Here is a 15,281-nt window from a genome sequence, read left to right on the forward strand (position 1 = left end):
TTTCCCAGGTTACTTAAAAATATCCGCTTTGGAGGATAAGGTTATATTTATCCGAGTTGAAAAATCTTAATCATTGCCGGGAATTCAAGGGAGATTATTGTATCCACTTTGCAGTCTCACTTGCTCCTGTGAGATTTTAAAGTAGCACCTTTGCACTTAAAACGGTCACATAGTTGTGTTCAACTATTATTGTGAGATCGGCAACACAAAGATATTAATAGGCAGGCTGGTTTCCCCATGAATGAATTAGCATTTAAGTCCCCATGTTAGATTATGCAGTGTGTATCAATTAGCAGTTAATGCCGCATTTGAAGATACTTATCCACACCTTGAATGTTGAATTGAATGTTTCAAAAAACAGGGGAAGAGAAAAACTAAGAGATCAAAAAGAAAGTCAAGTGCAATTGAGAGAAGGATCCAAAGGGGGGGGGTATCCCCAGGGGAAGAAAATGAGAGAAGTTCAACAGTAGATGAACTACAAGTAGTAAATTTGTCGAGTTTCAGTTTGGAGGACTTCCATCTTTCCTTATTAAGAAAAAGACTCAGTTTCAGTCCTACGCACAAACTTGAAAAATTCACATTAATTAAAGACCTACACCTACTTGCACGCAACTTAGCTCTAAAAAAGATATATAAAAAAGTCCCTCCTATTTTTTACCACGAATGATCACGTGGGAATCGACATACTTGAATCTCTTTTTAGCGAATCAGAGGACACAGCAAATGAGGTACAGTACTAAGTAGTTCCATAGGATTTTCTTCTCTAAAAAATAAATCACAATTCATGCCATTCCTGTCCACGGTTCCCAACATTAAGGCCTTTGTTCAGGGAGTGGAGAAAGACAAAGAAGAGCTTCCTTTAAGATAGAACTGTCCTGATAATCTAACAAAGGGGGGAAAAAAAGCCGTTGCAGAACTAAGGCAAAAAAAAGGTCTGGTTATAAAAGTAGCAGACAAGGGTGGTAATGTAGTGTTGATGAATGAAATCAAATATAAACAAAAAGTCTTAAGGCAATTAGGTGATGAGAAACTAAAAGTAAACCCAATGTATAATATGCAACTAAAATTAGAAGAACTCCTACTGACTGCCAAAAATGAGGGTGTTATTTCTAGACATGAGTTTGAATTTTTAAATGTAAAAACACCAATCACTCCAGCATTCTATGTGAACCCCAAAATACATAAACGCCTAGAGAACCCCTCAGGCCGCCTAATTGTGTCTGGCATTGGTAGCCTAACAGAAGCCCTAAGCAAATATGTGGATGAAAATTTTAGAAGATTTTTACCCACTCTGTCCTCCTTTGTATTGGACTGATGTAACACGCAAAATTGAAGAACTACCTGTAGCAGAAGATGTCTTACTTGTAACATTAGACGTTGAAAGCTTGTATTCCTCAATACCACATAACAGAGATTCAGGCATGTGGAGATTATTTTGACAGTAGAGGTCCGAAATATAGAGAATAAACAAATTTGTACTAAATTGCTTAGTCTTCATCTTGAACAATAATGTATTTATATTTGATGACAGATTCTACCGGCAGATACACGGTACCGCCATGGGAGTGACATGCACCACGACCTTTGCATGCCTACATCTAGGACGCTAGGAGGATGGCAAAGTCCAGCAGATCCAAAAAGCCTGGGCTGGGAGCATGTGCTCCTGTGGTATATGGTATAAGATATGTGGATGATGTCTTAATCCTATGGCAAGGTACAGCTGACCTCCTAACTAAATTTGTGGATGAACTTAATAAGAATGATAAAAATATAAAGCTCACTTTGCATCATCATAAGAAGGAAGTAGCTTTTTCGATTTGTTAATCTATAAAAAAAGGAGGTCTCCTGCACACAAAAACATAAAGGCAACTGACTGCCACCAACAACCTTTTGAAAGTGATTAGCCATCATCCGATATCCCTTATAAAAGGAATACCGATCGGACAGTTTCTTCAGATTTGAAGGAATTGTTCGGACGATGAAGTGCTTGAAACACAGGCCAACGTGGCTACGACAATACAATGATTGAGCAAGGCTACCAAAGGACAGATCATATTTAATTTATAAACAAAACAAAAAGGAAAATGAAATCTCTTGTAGGTTCATTACCAAACTATAACTCCCAATGGAAAGATATACAAAGAGTTCTGAGATGTAATTGGGACATTCTCTTAGCAAACCTGAGTTACAAGAATTAGAAGGTCCGTACCCTAAAATGACAGCAAGATGAGAACCTTCACTAAAAGATACAGTAAATGAACACGCAGCCTTTTGTTGTTATGAAAAAGGAATAAGGAACAACATGGCTCAATAATAAACTGTCCAGGTCTTGGAAATGTGGTAATTGTAAAGCATGTAAATTCATTAAGAGATGTTACAGGTTTAAACATCTCAAAAGGCCACATTCCCAATTTATAACTATATCAATTGTAAAACCACAGCGGTTATCTATATCATTGAGAGTAATTGTCCCTTGTGGTATGTTGGAAAAACCAAGCTAGTTTTAGGTACAAGGCTCTTGGAGCATATTGGAGACACAAGACGAAAATCACCTAAGAGCTCAGTGGCTAAACACTTCAATGTGGCAATATCAACAGATTTAAAATGTATGGTATAGAAAATATCTCATTGGGAGGAGATGTAGATAAGTTACTGTTGCAAAAAGAATTACGGTGGATTTATGATTTAGATACTCTGTGGCCAAAAGGCCTTAATGAAGAAAGAAAGATCAGTGTATTCTTACAGTTCTAACATAGTAACCCATTACGCAAAGGGTTAACGAAAAGTGTTACCGTAAGCAAAATATGACCATTCATATATATTACAATCTTGTTAAAAAATGTGAGTGTAATACTAAGCTATGTATATTTATGTGACTAATGTTTTCCTGTCGAGCAGGAAGAGGTTAAAATAACCCAATGCGAAAGGACACTAATTCAATCCTAAGCAAATGCACTGCTATAGGAACATTTGCATATTCGGTGATTGAGGGCCCTCTGTGTGACGTAAATACGCCCTGATGAAGTGAACATATGTATCCAATGGCGTGGAGGAGGTAAATAAGCCAACCCTGATCTTTGCAGCAGTGAGGATGCACTAAGCACTAAAGAATTTGCTGACTCAAACACACGCAGGCTTGGAATCTATGTGACATGCGGACGACTCGTGTGGATAAGTATCTTCAAATGCGGCATTAACTGCTAATTGATACACACTGCATATTCTAACATGGGGACTTAAATGCTATTTATTAATATCTTTGTGTTGCCGATCTCACAATAATAGTTGAACACAAGTGCAAAGGCGCTACTTTAAAATCTCACAGGAGCAAGTGAGACTGCAAAGTGGATACAATAATCTCCCTTGAATTCCCGGCAATGAGTAAGATTTTTCAACTCGGATAAATATAACCTTATCCTCCAAAGTGGATCATTTTTAATTAACCTGGGAAACCTGTATCCATTTAACTCTGGGAACAATTTGGCTATATAACTTCCTCCAAGACTTTTAACAGGAATTCATCAATTCGAACAAAAGTCTTCATTACAACACATATCAATTTTATTGGGTTTTTCATGAATTAATTTATTCACATAATATACTGCTAATTAGTTTCTAATCAGATCAATGTATTATACATGAACTGTTATATATAGATATGAACTGGTGTTTGGTGATCAATTGGACGGACTTACATATTTTTTAAATAAAATGTAATGAATTATAGATCTACTGAGTGCAATTTGAGATTCTATTTGTTTTAAATATTTATGCTCACTAATCTCATGCATCATCAATTACTTCTGACTAAGTAGACTCTTTTTGCTCTAATTTCAATAGAGTTCACAGCCAATTTTTTAATAACATCCTTCTATTACTTGGCAGAGATATCTTAAGAGTGCACAAGGTCTGCCAACAAGTCAATGGACCTCATAATACCCTTATACCCAACCCATGGACCTAGGCTGGGTAATCATAGGCAAAAAATTAGAAAGCCTACTATGGTTTCCTCTTTTAAGACATGTTTCGTCTAATGGACACAATACTTGTTTTTAAGAGTGTCCATAACACTATTGTGTGATGGAAAAACTATGCAGTAAAGATAAACAGAGCATGACAACCTTGGCACCACTGTTTTCAATGTTACCACTGAAGACAATGAATTAGCAGCAACAATGGAAGACAAGGTGTTCCTGAAAGTTATGAACAAGGAAGTTTACCAGGTTGACTCCAACAGCTGGGTAGCACCACTACCATTTTCTGTCCCTAGAAGGAGACTATCGAATAATAGCCAGCTTGCAGAAGCCGAATATGCTTCCTTAGAGCGCACCCTGAACAGGAAACCTGAGATGAAGGAACATTTTATGGAGAAGGTGTTTGAAAGAGATCTGCACCACCACTTGAGAAAGGAGAAGAGTGCTGGTACCTTCCATCTTTTGGCATGTACCACCCTCGCAAATTATACCAGATCAGGGTCAGCAACCTTTTTCTCACTGGACCTGTAAAGTTACTGAGACAATAAATACAAAATGGGATTTCAACCCACCTAACTCATCTCACATGGGAGATGTCTAGGTCATAAAGAAGGTTCATCTAAACTCTTCTTCAGGTCCTTTGATGAACTGGTGTTTTTTCAGAAGTTTTGAGAATTGCATGAACCAGATTGCCCTATCCCAGCAGAGTCTGAAGATCCTGTTGAACGCACAAGTAAATGTTGTTCTATGAAACAAACCAAGCTTACAAAATCCAGGGATAACTCCTGCAACCCACAATACAGGTCAGTCTCTTTTACCTATTACTTCTAATGCTGCTGTACCTTACAGCGCCCAAACTGCAGAGCTGCAAATGCTGGCATAGCAGCATGTCAAGCACACAGACATAGTCACAAAGCACAAGACGCTACCTCCTGCCACCACCCAGGTAAATTCCAGCAATGAACCTCAGTCTCAACTACAACCAGCAAAGGCCTTGGAGACTAAACTACTGATAGATGCTTTCACGACTTCATTCTATCCTGGTTCATTTCACCTTTATATGCCAGAAAGCTTATACAATCCCAGGGTTCCACAAGTAACTTAGGCACCAAATAGTGAAAGATCAGACCTCTCAAGGTTTGATGACTGTCCAGAGAATTATAGAGCCTCAAAGTTGTAATTGCTGACCTCAACCTCAAAGCCAAAGAGGAACTTTATTTACTCATCAAATGGCTAAGTCCAGAGTCTGAAGATCATGTTAAGAGACTAAGAGCTGTGCAGATTGACTACCCAGATGCAGGTCTTGCTGCCACTTTGAATAAACCTATGGTGGCTCTGAAGCCATAGAAAGTGCCTTATTTAAGAGACTACAATCCTTCCAAAAAATAACCAACAAAGACAATCGCAAGCTGCAAGAGCTCAGTGGCCTTCTGATGGAACTGGAGTTAGCTAAGGCAGATCCTCATCTCATACCAGGACTAAGCTACTTGGATACTGCTCACGGAGGTATCCTTCCCTCCATTCTCATACTTCTGCAAATTCATCAGTGACCATTCCTGAATCAAGAATGATCCCAGCTTCAGCTTTAGTGAGGTGAACCTTCCTGCTTCATCGTCTGTAAGGCATGACAACACAGCTACTAAACACAGAGATTTGCGTGGTACTGTGTCTGTTAGAAAGACAGACATTCCTCCTGCTATAACCTCTTCAGTTGACTTCTGGTGGGAAAACCGAGAATCCTAACAATACACAAGAAACCACACCCACTTAAGAAATTAAGAGAGATATCAGCATCACACTGTCGATTTGAAGAAAATGTTTTTGAATGATACAATAAACTTCACATTTTCTTCAAATCGACAGTGTGCTGCTGATATCTGTCTTAATTGGATTGTGTGACCATGGAAGCAGGCGTGGGTCCTTCAGCATAGCACCCAGGGTCGGACTGGGGGGCCCGGGGCCCACCGGGACTGCTGGTCCAGGGCCCCCCGGGGCGCCGCACCGAATTCTGCGCCGCACCGAATTCGGCCGCTGGAACGCCGCCATGCGCATGCGCGATCGGCGCTTCTCTTGCGCATGCGCGAGCGGCGCTTCTTGTGCGCATGCGCGAGCGGCGATGCGCATCGGCGAAAACTTTTTTTTCCCGAAAATTTCTATATGTACGGGGTCTGGCCCGGCGGGGGCCCGGCGGGGGCCCACGAGGTTCGGGGCCCACCGGGTTTTTTCCCGGTGTCCCGCCGGGCCAGTCCGACACTGATAGCACCTGATACTGCAAAAGGTATTTAATCAGGGATTTAAGCTCTCTACCTTTGATATTGGCCCACTTAAGAAATGTCATGGGTTCAGAGCAAAGTCTTTACAGGAGTTCAAGGAGCTTCTCCAGAAGTTTGGGGTTTGCTATAAGTGCTGTGCATCCTCAGACCATTTCGCTAAGCACTGTAAGTCTGTTATTAACTGTAATGAGTGCAGCAGTGACAAGCATATCATAGCAATGCATCCAACACCTCTTCCTGACAGTCCACAGTCTTCAACTTCCGTCTCAAATCAGGGCAGGGAGGAACAAGGATATGTTTCCGGCTTTAACAAAGATTTCAACTTCATGCACTAAAGTCTGTGGCAAAGGCTATAGTCCCAAGTGCTGTGCCAAGGTAGTCCAGGTATATCCTGAAGGTCAACAAAAGAAAGCAATAAAGACTTATACTAAGCTTGATGACCAAAGCAACAGATCTCTGGCAAGGCCCAGTCCTTTGAGATTTTCAACATCAAAGGCAATGCAGAACCCTATACCCTCAATACCTGTGCTGGTCATATAGAGACTCTGGGCAGAAGAGCTTATGGGCACATTTACTCCTCAATCAAAGGTTACATTCATCTGACTTTATCTATGCTAATTGAATGTGATGAGATACCTAATAACAGCGAGGAGATTCCCCACACCAGAATCTGCATACCACCACTTCAAGAACATGATGAATGCTGGTACCTAACTTCCTTTCAGAGCTGGGCCTAGCCAGTCAGGCACCCTAGGCAACCTGGCCAATCATGGCACCAGCTGGTCCCATACATGCACAAAATGTTGCTTGCAGCACGCATATGTGAATGGGGCTCACAGCGCGAATCAATGTGAGCAGGACGCATGCGTAAATCAACGCAGACACATGCCTGCTCTACCTACCCCTAGTTCCAACCCTGCTTCCTTTGTTATGTATCACCCATGCAAACCAAAACAAATAAGGGTGGTATTCAACTCAAGTGCCAAGTATCAAGGTATGTCTCTCAATTATGTTTTTTTCACTGTGCCCAACCTAACTAACAACCTTGTTGGAGTACAGGTTCAGAAGGGAGCCAGTTGCAATCAAAGTCAATATCCAGCAGATGTTCCATAATTCCAGATGTCTAAAATCTTTCTGGTATGCTTTCTGAAGCTAACCTCAGACTCCACAAATTTATTTCAAACAGTACACATTTGGCTTCCAGGTTGCCACTGCAGACAAACCATTTACCAGACATTGTGTCTTATAAATAGTGAACAGACTGTATGATCCACTGAAGTTTGTAGCACCCATCACCATACACGGTAAGTCTTTACTAAGACAGCTATCAGAGACTGTTAAAGTCTGGAATACTCCCTTACCAACTGACAAACAATCAAAATGGGAGTCATGGAAACATTCTCTTAAGGCCCCAGAACAGCTTCACATACCTAGGTGCTATACTTTAACCTCTCTTGCTTCAAGTTAGAGGAGAGAGATCCATATTTTCTCAGATGCATCTACTGAAGCCATAACAGTTGTGGCATACCTCAAGGTAAGAGACATTTGTGGCCAACTTCATGTAGTTTTTCTGTTTGGCAAGGCTAAGTTAGCACCAAAGCCTGAGCACATATTCCCAAGACTTGAACTATGAAGGTGGAGACTGCCGAGAGTTGCAGTTTGCTACTAAGCCTGTCAAGGACTATTTAGCCAATAATGGTTGCACATGGATTTTTAATCCTCTTCATTATTGGGAGATTATGAATACTGGACTCTATGTTGCTGGACTTGAGTTTTCACTTGAGGCTCACTCATGAGATCCTTACTACATTTCTTACAGAAGTATCTACCATAATCAATTCGAGGCCTCTAGGTCCAGTGTCAATAGACCCAGAATCTCCAGTCATCCTCACCCCCAGCTAATCACCCAGAAAATTGGGAATGCCCCTGTTCCACCTGGTGACTTTGAAGCAGGGAACCTCTACCAGAGTCAGTGGAAGCATGTACAGCACCTGGCAAGCTGTTTCTGGAACAGATGGAAAAAGGAGTACCTTGTTCTTTTGCAAGGACACAGAAAGTGTCAAAGACTGACTCCTAATCTACAGGTAGGAGACATTGTCCTACTAAAATACCAATAAACCCAGTGGATTGATTGGCCAATGGGACTTATCACAAACTTCCTTCCTAGTGACGATGGTAAGGTAATAGGTGAAAAAGAGAAAAAAGAGAAGAGAGAGAGGCAAAATATGGATTTTCTCAATTAAAAGAATAAACAGAATGCATTTTTTTACAAGTACTATTGAATATATACTATCCCTTTTAAGCCCTCATGGGTACTGGCTCCCACCACATCCAGCTCCCAGAAACCTTCCCCAATTTAACCAATATATAGGTTTGGTTTATACCTTGCGCAAATATAATCAACGGATGCGCAGATACAATGGGGATTCCATCCCAAACAAACAATTAGTCAAAGGGACTTGTATGTGCTTCCTTTAATAAATATAATCCCACCAACAGATTTCTTCCTCCCCCCAGGGCAATTTACTTGTATCTTATAATGTCCCGTAGATGTTCCAAGATTAGGGCAAGCTGTTATCAATTCTCCTTTTAGGCACGCCAAATCTTCTCTGTATTTCACCTCAGGCAAAGATATAAAAAGGGAAAAAACAGACCAATGTGCGTTCCTATGTAATTCTATTACCGGGGCCCCTGTTTGATTTCTACTTACAGGATTGTCTGTATATATTCGCGTGGTATTGTTGCAACTGACTCCGATGTTACTGGCGGTCTTGCCACCTTCCCTTTGCTTTCCACAGGCACCTGTTCTCATTCTCCAAGCTGCGCGGGAGCTAGTAGTTTCGAGCTAACGCTGCAGCGTTGTGTGTTTGTCTTTTGTTATTTTTAAGTGTTTTGCATGTACTACATTGCATGCACCTATAAAAATCTTTGCTATTCCCCAGCCAAGTCGGTATATTTCTCTCTATTTTCAGAAAACTAGGTGCTAGGGATTGTCTCAACGTATTCGGACGAGTGAAAATAATTGACGGATGATCTCCTATTATGCCCTGTAATTCCTTATCCATTTATAGTACGTGCCAGTGTTTTTTTCATTATATTGGTTAACTTGTAGCCACCTTCACTAAATTTAGTAATCAAAGGAACAAATTGTAGTTTGTTTTTCTTCATTTTCATTGCTAATAATTCTTTTCTATCCATTTCATCTACCTTCTTCCTTGCATCAGTTGTTGATTGTATCCTTTCTCCCTAAATTTCCTTTCCATAATCTCGCAATTATCTTGATAATCATTTGGGTCTGAACAGTTTCTTTTTATTCTTCCGAACTGGCCTTTAGGTATATTGTTTAACCATTTTCTGTGATGGCCACTGTTGTAAGGTATATATGCATTACAATCAGTTATTCAGGTGTGTATGTAAGCCATCGACTGTGGCATATATATTGAGATCTAAAAAATGTACAGATTCTCTGCTATATTCATATGTAAATTTAAGGTTAAAATCATTATTATTTAGATCTTGTATAAATTCTTTCAGTGAGGTCTCACTTCCCTCCAAATAATGATACAATCATCAATATAGCACCGCCACGTGGCCAGATTGTTTTTTTTTTTTCTAAAAACAGTTTTATTACAATGTCCTCCCAGAAACCCAGAAACAGCTTGGCATAGCTGGGGGCAAATTTGCTACCCATAGCTGTGCCCTTGATCTGAAGGTAATAATCTCCCTCATACCAAAAATAGTTGTTGTTAAGTATAAATTTGATACCTTCTAAAATGAATCTCTTTTGTAAGGGTAAAACAGAAGTATCTTTTTCTAAAAGATTTCTAAGAAATACTTTTAAAGAAAAATGGGAACAAATCTTAAAACGGGCATCATTTGAATTAATGAGCCTAATTATTTTTGACCATCGATCAGAGATGGAGTCTATGGAGATTGAAATAAAAGAGTTACAAAAGTTGGTAGAACCTCATAGCGATTAGGGATGTAGCGAACTGTTCGCTGGCGAACTAGTTCGCGCGAACTTCGACTGTTCGGGTCCGCCGAATGTTCGCGAACGTCGCGCGACGTTCGCCAATATTAGTTCGCGTTCGATTCGAACAAAAATCGTTCGACCATTCGACCATTCGATTCCTTCGACCGCTAAAATCGAAGGATTTTCGTTCGAATCGAACGATCGAAGCCATTCGATCGAATGAAATCATTTGATCGAATGGCTTCGATCGTTCGATTCGAACGAAAATCCTTCGATCGTTCGAATCGAACGATTTTGCGGGTGTTCGAAGTTCGCGAACTGTTCGCGAACTGTTCGCATTTTTGCTGGTGTTCGCGAACGGCGTTCGCGAACACATAAACGGAAGTTCGCTACATCCCTAATAGCGATACGGAGCAATATAAGGAAATTTCCACAAAAATAGGATGTAGGTTACAGAGATTAGAACAGGATGTAATTTTAAAGAAAAAATCTAAATTTAGAAGAGATACTAAAATGAACCAAGATAGAAATAAAGGGATTTAGAAAGGAAGAGAACATACTTACACAAATAATAAAAATAATACATTTCAACAAGAAAATTTGAGAATAATTATTTATTGCATGCTGCAATAAATCACATAGCAAGGTTAATCCTGCTTGCATTATCCTGTGTGCCGGTGAAATTTTTGTGTTACTAAACATAGATTTAGACATTAACTGCTTCATCTAGTGCTTATCACTTTTGTGTATTAAATTATTGGAAGTGTATTTTTATCCAGGTATTTTTATATAGGTAAACAATTAATTTTTTACTGTATTTATTTATATTCATATATTATCTTCATCCAGATTTTATTAGTGAAGAGAGTCAATGAATTGATTGATATCTATTCAAAGATATTTATTTTTGAGAAATTCATATATATTTGTTTATCAATTGGTATTTTATTAAAATGAATTAATTCAAGAAGAGATAAATTTATGAAGGGATAATTAATTTATAATGTATGTATAAATTTGAGTTTATAATAAAAAAAGAAGAGTGGTCAGCACGTTTTAAATTTAAACTGCCTGATACATCCATTCAAATTTGTAACCGGAATACCAATTAAAAAGAGCAGCAAGTTAATTATGCTAATTATAAATGGAATAAACTGGATGTGGTAATTACTGCCTCTGATGAAGTGACCTGATCACGAAACGCGTTAGGCACAGTATTGTGTATTTTAATGTAAGTGTATACTACTAATTTGTAATAAATTGAAATTCCTATCATTTGAGCTCTCCCTCTGTCGTCTGACTAATTTCCCAGCTGCAGCGCTAGCTCTACACTACTTGGAGAGTGAAAACAGGTGCCTGTGGAAAGCAAAGGGAAGGTGCAGAAGCTGCGGAATAGGAGGAAGCCGACTGGGTTACGAAAGCGAGACTCCTTACAAGCAGCGCAAGTGGAGAGAGGCAAGACCGCCAGTAACATCGGAGCCGATTGCAACAACACCACGCGACTCTATACCGACGATCCTGTAAGTAGAAATCAAGCAGGGATCCGTTAATAGAATTACATAGGAAGGCACATTGGTCTGTTTTTTGCATTTTTATATATCTTTGTCTGAGGTGAAATACAGAGAAGATTTGGCGTGCCTTAAAGGAGAATTGATAACAGCTTGCCTGTCTTTCGTATCACTAATCTTGGAACATCTACGGGATATTATAAGATACAAGTAAATTGCCCTGGGGGAGAAAGAAATCTGTTGGTGGGATTATATTTATTATAGGAAGCGCATACAAGTCACATTGACCAATTTAACCAATGCCTTGCCCCCATGATTTGTCAAGTCCCTGTCCATTTGACCCTCCTCAGCCCTCCACTCCATCCCCTTGAGTAATGACCAGTATTCCATTCTGGCAAAGGTGGCAACCCTAGTTATAGGACTGTTGAATGAATGAATGAATTACCTTTTTTAAAGAGTGATCTTGTGGCATTAAGTAGAGGTGAAAGGTATAACCTGTGATGTATCTGCAGTACAACTGGACAATTCCATGTATTGGGATTTTTCTTCCAAAGATTTTGGAAAAATACTTTTGGATACCAGCCCCAATTATCGAGAAGGTGGGGTTTTCCAGTACAGCATAAAAGGGCTCAACTCTGGTTGGCGACTCCAGGATCATATTGTCATCTTTATAATGAACGATTTTCATTTCCAGAATATCAGTATTTCCACCTGTAGAGAAACCAAATACTTTACCATAAAGCCCCACACTTAGGGGGCTATTCATCAAAGATCCGAGATTTCAAATTTGTGTGAATTTTTTTTTACTCTAGTAAATTCAAATGTACTAACAACTCGAATGGGAGGTTATTTATGAAAAAACTTGAATGTGTAATATTCGATTGAATAGTCCCAACCAAAATCAGATTTGAATTGAGTTTTCCTCCAAAAAAACATGAATGTCAGATTAGGCAATTAACATATTCAAATGGTTCAAAGGACCTCTGCCATTGACTTGTAAATGAACTCTGCAGGTTTTAGGTGGTGAATATTAGAATTAGAACTGTTTCCTCGGTCAAGATAATTCTCACATTTGAATTTACATTCGAGTTGGTGCAATGGTTTATTTTTAAGATCAACATTTACACCCATAATTATACTGCTTCCTTTAGCCTTGTTAATCATATGCATAACATATGTTATGCATGTTGTTCTATGTGGGTTCTATGTGCATAAAAAATACTTAATTACAATTAAAGTATGACACAAAGAAATAGGCAAATGCATCACCATTTTGAGCCAAAATAATGGTTTTCAGAACAAAGCCCATTTTAGGACAAACATTTGGTCAAAGTTTCAGACAGAAACAAGAAGGTGCTATAAAGTTATAAAAAGTTAGTCAAGGAAGATCTAAAGGCACCCATGGGACACATAATAAAAAGGAGTTCTCACCTCCCCCAGATTTGATACCTCGCAAGACCCAAGAATCATATTCTTTTAAGGGCATACATGTGCATATAAACTCTTACATCTTGGTACCTCCATACCAAGTTGTCAGCTCATTGGACTATGCACAGGGCCCCAGAAGTCCTTACAGACCAAAATCAGCCAGATATCAATAGGATAGGCCCTGGGTCAAAGAGTGCATCATGGGATGATGTGGTCTTTGTCTTCATAGGCCCAAATGTATAATCCATTTTTGGCTCTGAAATAGCCCAATTTTCCAAGCACATGGGTGGCCAAATCAGGCTCAGCTGCTGAGATCCTCTTGTTGGATGACCTTGCCAAACAGCAGATGTGGCTCTGCATGGGTAGCTTTACACACAAGCTTTTTATGGTGCAGGATAGATTGGATTTGCCCAAGACCAAGATAGAAAATGGTTAAGTAAGTAAATGTAAGTAATGCATAGTATTAGAGAAACATGCAGATACTGCAAAGGCATTCTTTACTAAGGTGTAATTAAGCATCTGAAAACTTGTCAATTCTTTGCTTTTTGGGGATGGCAGTCGGGGGTCCTCCACATAGAGGAAGAGGCCTGTTGGCATATGAGAAAGCAGAGAAATGTACCATAAAGTACTGGCACTTTGCTTAGTATTTTAAAAGGGAGTAATAGGCTGGTGTGCAAATTCTTTACATGTGTATCTCTACAACATATATACAGTTCATCCCTTTGTAGAATCAGGTTGTATCGACCACGGCTGGTGCCTGGTGTAACAATATTAGTGAACAATCTACAAAAGTATATAATCAGTGCTGGCAGACTTACCTTTCAGGCACACATAGTGGGGCACATAGACCTCTGATACCAAGCCAGGTTCTGATATTACCGTGATGTTGAAGAGGGGACCAACAATATAAATGGTTTGCTGTATGGTTTCTATGTTATCTCCCCAGAAAAGAAGTTCATATTCAATAGCAAGTGGTGATTTCACCCGAAACTGTATTCCTGTTTCTGAGCATCGGAAGAGACCCTTGCATGGCAGCTCTAATCTAAAAAGAAATGACCAGGGACAATACAATAAAATTATTTGTGTTTTTTATGTCTGCAAAGATCTTAATATACTAAAAATATATATAATTTTATGCAAAAAAAACATATTTTTTAGTACTATGTGCCACTGTGTAATCCTAAATAGAATATTGCCATTTTAATAAATAAGGGCTGCCCCCCTGAGATCCAACAATTCACAGTGCACACAAACAAATAGTTACTTAAATATGCATTCCGGTTTGGTAAGATTCTTTAATTTGATCTGTTGCTTAACTATTCATTTGGGGGTATAGTTCTCCTTTAAGTACAAGATACTGTTTTATTACTACAGAGAAAATGGGAATAATGTTTAAAAATGTATATTATTTGCTTAAAATTGAGTTTACAGGAGGTGACCTTCCTGTAATTTGGAGCTTTCTGGATAACACATTTCTGTATAATGGATTCTATACATGTGCAAAACAATGTGATATCAGGGGCATTAGTCTGGAAATATAAATCTTCACCCTCTCCTGCCTTATATACAGTATATAGCAGGCCTGACAGGTAGGAGGGCAGGTAAGGATAGAGTCCAGACATTTGTCTTGGGAAGGGGTGCCTGGCCTGACCCAACCAACACCACTGATTATGAATTTATAGCAAAGTCCAATGTTATATCACATGACAATGTTTGAATTGGTTTGAGAAATTTGAGGAATTAAGAGAAATAAGCAGACTGTACCTGTATTTATTTCCATTATTTTGTGGTCTGATTTGTACTGAAGCAGAAATCTACAAAGAAAATTAGATTGTTTTATATACTTATTCTGTCCCCCACCTAGCCTTTGTTACTATAAAGTATCATTGCACCCTCAACTTGATCATTTACAGACCATTAAAGTAGGATTTAATAATAATAAAAAACTGATTGGTTTAGAATGACACACATTGTGTAAAAAAACAAGAATGTGTCAGTGCATTATACTCTTTTAAAGGAGACATATAGGATAAGTGAACCCCACCTAATCCTAAAGGCAATAATGAATAATACAGTATATGGTGTTGGTTTTACTTTAGGCTAAAGATTAATATTTATCTTTAAA

General features: G+C 39.0%; 1 protein-coding gene across 3 annotated transcripts in view; it reads right to left on the minus strand.

The window, feature by feature from the left end:
- LOC121398946 overlaps positions 1-15,281 on the minus strand; it is a 99,831-nt gene that overhangs the window by 25,820 nt on the left and 58,730 nt on the right. For all 3 annotated transcript variants that reach the window (XM_041578579.1, XM_041578580.1, XM_041578578.1), the window contains 3 exons: positions 14,921-14,970; positions 13,975-14,198; positions 12,174-12,439 (listed from right to left, as the gene is read on the minus strand). In XM_041578579.1, the coding sequence (XP_041434513.1) occupies positions 12,174-12,439; positions 13,975-14,198; positions 14,921-14,970 (540 nt within the window). The remainder of the gene's footprint in view (positions 1-12,173; positions 12,440-13,974; positions 14,199-14,920; positions 14,971-15,281) is intronic.

The sequence above is a fragment of the Xenopus laevis genome, chromosome 9_10S (genome assembly GCF_017654675.1).
Source record: "Xenopus laevis strain J_2021 chromosome 9_10S, Xenopus_laevis_v10.1, whole genome shotgun sequence".
NCBI classification, from domain to species: Eukaryota; Metazoa; Chordata; class Amphibia; order Anura; family Pipidae; genus Xenopus; species Xenopus laevis.